The sequence below is a fragment of the Eupeodes corollae genome, chromosome 1, assembly GCF_945859685.1.
Source record: "Eupeodes corollae chromosome 1, idEupCoro1.1, whole genome shotgun sequence".
Classification (NCBI taxonomy): Eukaryota; Metazoa; Arthropoda; class Insecta; order Diptera; family Syrphidae; genus Eupeodes; species Eupeodes corollae.
This window is the reverse complement of record NC_079147.1, coordinates 249514709-249523572: the sequence shown is the minus strand read 5'-3', so window position 1 is coordinate 249523572 and position 8864 is coordinate 249514709. Positions and strand designations below refer to the sequence as shown.

Here is an 8864-nt window from a genome sequence, read left to right as displayed (position 1 = left end):
AGTCATGGTGGTTGCAGTTTTGAATTTTGTGTTAAAGGCAAAACTAAGAAGAAGACTACCTATCGGCTATAAGGCTATACGAGTAGCTATACCTAACTATCTAATAATATGCATTCTCGTGTGAAGATTGTTATGTTTTCTGTTTGATATTTTAACATCACGGATCGTGTGTTTTTATGGAGAACTCTCTTTCTCCTTGGACAAGTTTATTTCTATGTTTTTTGATTTTATAGTTCTTATTATCACACGAAGGAGCAAACTGTATAAGTAAAGAGTTTCTTTAGAAATTTTATTGTCTACGTATGGTTTGAGGTACTTAATATGGATTTTCTTTTATAATCTTTTAAGGAAATTAATTTTATTTTTATTGTACAAACTATAAAACAGTGTTTTTTTATTTGTTTTAAGTTTAGATGATTATTGCCTTTGCCGTTGGCTGCACTAGGTGTCTAATACTTTAACTTTGGTGTGTTCTTCATGTTTATGAATTGGTTTAATCTTAAGCCAAAAGTTCCGCAGTGGTACTCGGTAAATACCTCGTAAATTCTTTAATGTAATTACTACTTGGCAGCAAAAACGACTTCCATCTTAAGAAAACGTGATTTTAAATTTTTGTAACGAACAAGTACATCAATTTATCTATAAAAACCCTTTATCCTGGAATATCTCTGTGACTTCTTTTGGTTATTAGTTCCCATGAATAATCAAACATTTTTGAACAACTTTCATAAACTGAACATTTTTGGGAGGCATTTAGAGAATCTAAGAAAGAAAAGATGTCTTCAAATAAAAACAGGGAAGTGTTAAAATCTGGAGTGGAATCGGATAAGGTGATAAATGACACATTTTTGATAATCAAATTGACTTTCACCAAGTTTTCCCTCATTGAAAGTCACCTCAGCTCATTCCACCCCAGCACATCTTTATTTTTTAAAATTATTGTATTATAGAAATGAATATATACTATTTTGTATTAGCTTCATTATATTATGACATTGGTTAAGCAGACAGACCTGTCATTTTCGTAGTATATAGCGACTCTGAGTCTGTCTCATCCATGGATATTTTTTGGATATTTTTCAATAAGAATTGTGTGAAAAAAGTCCGATCAAGACCGACAAACAAACCAGCTTGTTTGTTTGAAAATCAAACAAAAGATATAATGTAGTTCAAATCTAAAAATAGGCCAGCTGCTTCAATTGACTTTTGTTAAAAGGAAAACATGTTTATTTACTTTTAATTGTTGAAGTAATAAATATTTCCAAACAGATCTTCAAACAAAAAGTATTGTTTAAAACTGTCATTTGTGCGTCAGACAATTTACTTCAGCCAAATTAAAATAATTGTAAGCTTGACTTATTAGATTTATGCAAATAACAGTTTTTACTTTCAAACTAAATGAATGAAACTTTGACAGTTGCTGAATTGGGCGCCATTCAATTGAATTGTCAGTTTTTTTTTCGAAATTTTTCAATCGCGAAAACATTTAAGCTTCTTCTGGTACAGGGTGTTTCTTTAAGCGTCAACAAAAGTCTCTTAAAGCTTTAAAGTAAAGATCGTCATGTGCTTTTTGCTTTCCAGCAGAGGTTGTGCTCGCCCGTCTTTTTAGAGTATCACTAAGGAAATAGCTTCTATTAAAACTATAGCTAATCATAAAACGCCTATTGGCAATTAAAATCGACAGGTTTTCATCAGCTATATATGTCATGTGCTAAAACCTCTATACCCGATGGCAATAAATATAGTTTACCTTTGTCCTCATATATACAAGACAAATAAAAGTGCAAAATCATTTATCTGTTAAAAATAAGCCGTTATGTCTTTCGCCTATTTAGTATGAATTGTGTGAATTTTGAACCATTTTAAATTGACACGTGTTAAAATAAAGTGCAGTTTTTATTTTATCTCTTATTGTTGCATACAAAATAATAATTTTCCAGGAAATAACTTTCATAGTTTTAAAAGTTCTTGTGCAAGGAAAAGAAGGCTCGAAAAAACCTTTTATCTTCAGCCAGAAACATCAAGGCAGATCTCCAGGGTAACATAATTCCAAGGACAGTACAAAGGCGACTCTATAAAAACGATTTAAAAAATTTTTTGGCAAAAGCCATCGCTTCGTCCGATTAACATACAAAAATTTTTTGGCAAAGCCGCAAGCATTTTAGTAAAGCATCATTTGGTCAAATGAGTCTAAATTTGATTTAAGAAACTCAAAAGCCAGAAAACGAGTTTGGTGCAAATTATCTGAAAATATTAAACGAAGGTGCATTCAAAAAATCGTAAGACAAGGAGGTTGTTCGGTGATGGTCTGGGGTTGTTTTTTCGTCAGTGGCGTTGGGAATATCGGCAAAATCGATACCAAATTGACGGGAGTAGGTTACGTCAATATAATTAGAGAAACCTAAGCTTCTTCTGCTCGTAGAATGTCCTTAGAAAATAATGTTTTCAAACAAAACAACGACCCAGGGATACAAGCAGAGTATAGTAAAGCAGTTATAAAAATGAAATGAAAATGTGAAAACTAACTTAGTCCTGTGAAAAAAAGAGGCTGTGATGCGACCCACACTGATAACTTCCCATGCCGTTCGTCGATATGTCTTGTCTAAAAGTTTGAAGGTTTTCGTGTTAAAAAGTTGTCAGTTGAATTATTCTCAAAAAATTGAAAATTACCAACAATGTTTTTTATATAAAGAAATAGTTTAGTTTAAAAATATAGTTTTGTTAAATAGATCTTTAGTCGAAAAGATATGTTTACCAATTTTAGGACCATTTCTTAAATTTGTATAAATTGGACGAATGCAATTAATTTGAGAGATATCAAGAACTGAACATCAATTTTTACCTAATTTGCGTACTATTTTTTGTACATTTTATTTTTGTTTATGAAGAAAAGGACTGTTGGATTGAAAAAAAACACTGTACATATATCGAAAACAATATTTTTTGTGAAATAAAAAAAGTTTGAAAAAAATATTTTTAATTTTTGAAAAGCAATTTGAATCTAATTTTAGCATTAGGTTTTTATTTTTAATAAAAAAAAACTTTAAATTAGATTTTTCTCAAAATTTTACTGAATTTTGACAACGATATATTTTAAAAGATAAAAGTACAGGGTCCGGCAAAAAGATCTTTCATATTTTAAAATTTGATGACAAATAAATAAACAATTTAACAGAAAAATGTTATTGAATTTTTTAAATTGGAACCAGACTTCTTTGTGGTTCCTAGTAAAGTGATTTAAGTTTGGTTGGAGTAGCGATCCGCATTAACTGTTACTTTTTACCCATTTTGTTGCAAATTTGTCCACCTCTATATCGACCCGAGGGACTATAATTACAATTATCTTTAAACAATAATAGATTTTCGAATCCAATACTGTCGAAGATCGAACGCGAATTAAATTCCTTTTTTTAATTATTTTAGATTCCACAAAATCAAAATTGCACACCGCCGATGTGCCGTGAAAGTTATTATGACACTTTACTAGAAACGTCAGTCGATATGACAAACAGGTGAAAGAAATCCCCACAGATAGCAATAAAAGTATTGCCAGCACGGTTGCTCAGCTTAAGGGGAATTTTCGATTAGGTGAATATTTTATTAATCGAAATTGTGAATTTCACCAAGTCGTATTTATTACAATGGGCGCCAGGAAACTTTCTAATGGAAGTTTACCAAAACCAAGAGCTGAAAATTTAGTCTTCAAATCAACTTATGAAATTAAAGAAAGGTTTTATTTTAAAGATGGGAAATTTAGGTTATGTTTTATTGCCTGGAAAACCTTGACCCAAGCCGGGATTAAAACCAGGATCTTTTATAAAAGAGAAAGATACAAATTGAATTATTGAGATGGACAGAAGGTCAATATTCTTAGAAACAAAAGAAAACACAAAAGTGGGTGTGACTTTTTTACACACATTATTGGGCATGCCCAATCATCATGCCCTGACAATATTGTTCAACGAATATGTGGGCCAACTGTCGCACAGTTCGTTGGTGTGGAATCCTTTCGCACCCTTTGATAAGACCTGTTAAATTTCCTTCCCAAAATGCTAGAAGAGCAGACCACTTGATGATGGCCCTGGTTTCTACTTAACTCTTCCAAAATTTTGAGGCCACAGTAAGAATTGTTAAGTGTGGTTAGCATAAAGGGAGATGAAACTTGTTGTGGTAAAATTTAATATAAAGGTCTAAAAACACGGAGGTTTTTTTGCCGGACCCTGTAGTTTAAATCCAATATCTCAAAGTTTTGAAAAGATTTTTGAGTCGAAAATCAACTTTTACCAACTTTGAGCAATTTTTTGTTTAGATTTTAAGTTTTTTTATGAAAAAAAAGTCAATCCGATTTTTCTCACTATTTTACCAGATGTTAAAAACTTTTTTTTCGCTGCACAAAATTGTTTTGTAGATGGCCCATCATTTCTTATTTTTAAAATTTTCGAGGTTACAAATTTGTTTTTCTCAGTAATTGCGGTTTATGAAAAAAACCGTTTATTGTTTTTTTTTTTTAAACCATACTGGTTTGATATCACGTTACAATATTTAATATACAATTTAATTCAAGTCTGTAGAGTCATTGGTTCGTGAGATATTTAGGGTTAACTAAAATATTCAAATTTTTTTTAAACTGCTATGGTAAAAAAAATGACGACGCAATTTCCTTGAGAGCCCTTTCTTCATCTTTCTGCCTTATTATCTGTATAGTCAAATTTTTTTAAGTCGATATCTCTTCTGGTTCTTGAGCTATGGCCGACGAAAAAAAAAAGTTGCTAACGTACGGACAGTTCTTTATTCCAAAATCAAACAAAAGGTGTTTAATACTTCGTTAAAATCAATGAAAAGGTCTGTTTGAACTGACTTTTAACAAAAATAGAAACATTGTTTTTACTTTTATTTAACGAAGCACTAAAAGTTTAAAACTGCTTTTCAAACTTAAAGGACTCCGTAAAACGATCAATTGTGCGTCAGGAAACTTCCTTCAGTGAACTTGACTTATTGGATTTATGTAAATACCAGTTTTTACGTGTTTTGGAAAAAAAAAGTTGACAGTCGTAAAACATATTACTAGGACGTTGAACGATATTTTCAAACTAAATGAATGAAATTTTCACAGTTACTGAATTGGGCGCCATTTAATTGCTCAGTCAGTTTGTATTCGAAATTCTTGAATCGAAAAAGCTTTCAGGTTTCATGTGATCCAAATGTTCTTTAATTGATATCTGAACTAATTAAGCTTACTTATATCAATGCTAAACTAAACAGGGTGTTTTATTAGCCACTTCTGTTTTTTTAAATACACCAAAATGTGTGTTGGTTTGAAATAAATGCAAAGTTTTTAATGTGGTTTTCCTGCTGTTTGCTCATTAGAAATTCAGAAGAAAAAGTCTTCAAATCCAAATGACATAAGATGGAATGGAAATTAAATTCAGTTTAAGACTGTTCCAGAGCCCCTTCAGTGAATACGCTTCAATGTCAATGACCGTTCACTTTTAGTTACTAAGTCATTCGAAGGTCGAGTTACTCAAAGTTATCTCGAAGTCTCTTCCAAATACTTAAACGGACAGGGGCTGCAATGTTTTCAACAAATTTTGCCTTTGCCGGAGGACGGATGATGGTTGGTTGTGAACTAATGACTGTGGATTTATATTATCAGCTATTATTTCTTGGTATACTTCTTGATACAGGGTTTTTCAACAAGGACGCTACAAAAATGAAGCTACAGGGACAGCAAACGACATATATCTCGCCGCTCTTTTGACATTTTTTCTTCAGTAAGGTTTGCCATTTCATGATGGAAAGATATACGAGCCAATAACGAGGCGAAATTATTAAAATTTACTACCGAAATTGGGGGTCAGTCGCCTAAGCGTTAAGAGTTCTACGTCCAATTTATGATCGTCATAATAATCTTAGCAGATCAATAACTGAGCATCCAGTTGAACAATTTGAATGCACAGGCACACTACAAAATGTTGCAGTGCCAGTGAGACAAAGAAGTGCCCGTAGTGTGGATAATATTACTACCGCTGAAACTTCAGTTGTAGAAATGCCAAATGTGTCTCTCACACGTCGTTCTCAAGCGTTGGGAATCTCTGTGACGTCGTTGTGTCGAATTTTGCAAAAAGATCTTGGCCAACATCCTTACAAGTTTAAATTATAAAATTATCTTCAGCGCTGAGGCTCATTTTTAGTTGAATGGCTTCGTCAATACACAAAATATGCGGCGTGTTGATCAAGAACGACACGTTATTATGAATGGGGATCGCTACCGTTCAATGATACCCGTCACAATCAATGTATTGGAAACCAAGTTTGGAAATTTGTTATCTCACGAAATGGTCCAGTCACTTGGCCACCGCGGTCATGATATTTAACACCGTTAGACTATTTTCTGTGTGATTGCGTCCGGCTGATTTATGCTTGAAAACCGTCGAAAATTGGGTTCAGCGTCTGGGCTTCTGCAAGTGTGCCCAAGATGGCCTTGCAAAAGAGAAATAAAAAAATTCATTGATATCCAAAACCGTTTTTATTAAAAAACCCGATAGATTCATCCGCGGAGTTATAGTCGCATGGTTTATTTTAGAACAAATTTTGTTAAAATAAAAAGTTTATAGTGAGTTAACTTTATTAGGTTTTTTTAAAAACTTGTAAAGGGGTAAAATCTGTGATACATTGTTTTACAAACACTTTAACCGTTTCCACAGCAAACGCAGTAAAAGCTCTCAAAAGTGAAAAAAATCCCCCAATTAGTCTTAACGTGATGTTATGTAGCCTATAGCTCTGATCGGCAGGGAAGAGAATATGTCCTGGCCGTGCTGGTCTGGTATTCAAATCAGTAGGCATTTCAACTCTAGTTGCCATTAAATAACAGGGCAACGCACTGATTGATTAATAAGTACCAAAGTACCAGGACCCAACCAATATCAGATTGATAGTACTAAACTTTTTTGTTCAACAGCTTTAGTGAGATCGTCAATTGTCAGATTAAAACTTCTTTATTAGGTAAATTTCTGATTCTACTAGATATAAATTATATGTATATTGATAAACTTAAACAAACGAAACCCTATAATGGGGTGTTGTTATGCGAAGCTATTGCAGGCTAAGCTAGCAGCGGAGGATTGGATATGTATTGTGAACTTTATGGACCACTTCGTCAAAATATTCTATTTTCTAAGATCTTAGTTTTAACATTAGTCTTATTTTGGAGTTATTCAAATATTTTTTGTTTACAAGGTTCTGTGTGGATTGATTTCCAAAGTTGATATTTTGCAAAAAATAGTTGGTCTTATCACAGGCCATATCACACACGATCAGTTTTTGTTAAAACTGTAACAAATTCAAACTTCTGCAAATAATCTGTTAGAGGAAAACTAGTTGGTCAAAATAAGAGTGAAATATTGAAATAAATTTAAACAAAAATGTCAACGCTTTAATAAGTTAGAAATTGTATTTTAGGTAATCAATTTATAAAATATCGCAATACCTTGGTTAACAAACAAAGCTTTAACTTGCATAATACCCTGTTGTGGTAATAAATACTTCCTCTGTTTCTGCCATGATGGCCCTGATCCATGGTTCATATTTTTCAATGAGAATATAAGCAGATGGAATACCAGTGCCGGAAGCATTTATAATATTTGATAACACTCCAATTATTGCTGACTTAGCTGGCCAGCCGACAATCAAACCAGCTCCAGTGTCAGATCCGGAAAGGCCATAACGGTTATTTTGTTCAGCGCACATATTCAGAAACTCATCGAACACGTCTCCATAAAACTGCTTACAGACTCCATTTGAGGCTATATTCAACATTGCATAACTGAGTTGATCCTTTCCCTGACTATCGTCGAATCCTGGCAAAACAACAAGTTTTTTCAACAACTGGGCCGGTGAACTTGACGAAAAACCTATAGGCTTGACAGTAGGGGAGTAAATCAATTCGAATGGTAATTTGATCAATGCAATATCATCATAGTCTGTTGGATACTTAGTAACTGATTGCTCATCGTTATTCACCACAGTACTGTAAGATCCAATAGAGTTATTCCTGTTGAGCCTTTGTAAGTCCAATCGAAGTTGTTCACCATTCTCGACACAGGCCTTTGATGTTAGGACCCATCGTTTACCTATGATTGATCCTGAACAACTTGGCAAGGCATCTTGACACTGTCCATTAGCAATGGGTTGGATATTAACGTGATGAGGGAATCGTCTCATGGTATCAGCTGCGATTCCATTTACAACTCTTGGAGTTGGTTCTTGTCCTTGGGAGACCGTAATAATCGTCAAGGCGAAAAGGGTAAATATTTTTAGAGATACCATTTTGATTGAGTAACTTTGACAAGTTATTTGATAATAATTTTATTCCGTTGCGACCCTAATTTATATCTGAAGAAATTGAGTTAGCCCAACCTTCAAAGCCACATGCATCTCTAATTAATATTTCTTTATTCGAAAATCAAACAATGGAAATAATTGCGAAGATTCTAATAATAAACCAAAGTGTTTAAACAGTGTTTTGAAATCAGGTTTCAAACAGCTCTTTAAACACTTTTTTCTGAAGTGTCGGGGAATTTTTTTTCAGTAAAACTTAAATAACTGTAAACGTGCTTAAGTTAAAATTGTGTAAATAACATCACACGCGTAGTTCGCTGGAAAAAGTAGATGCCGCTCTAAGCAAATATTGTTAGGATCTAAAGAGATAGAAAATAAGTGACTCACATTCATTGTGCGTCATTATAATCTTTCAGTGACAATCATCATTTTGGACTCATGTGATTTTTATCTCTTCAAATGCTATTTGAAGAAAAGCAACTCTCTGCAGTCTTTGTATAATTGTCCTTGGAGCTTCTCTTTATGCA

The 8864-nt window shown here is 33.1% G+C and overlaps 1 protein-coding gene across 1 annotated transcript; it reads right to left on the bottom strand.

The window, feature by feature from the left end:
- Positions 1-7506: 7506 nt before the first annotated feature.
- On the bottom strand, positions 7507-8325 carry LOC129949718 (snake venom serine protease rhinocerase 5-like). Its single transcript, XM_056061351.1, has one exon. It carries the CDS (start codon positions 8323-8325, stop codon positions 7507-7509), a length of 819 nt encoding a protein of 272 aa, XP_055917326.1.
- Positions 8326-8864: the final 539 nt, after the last annotated feature.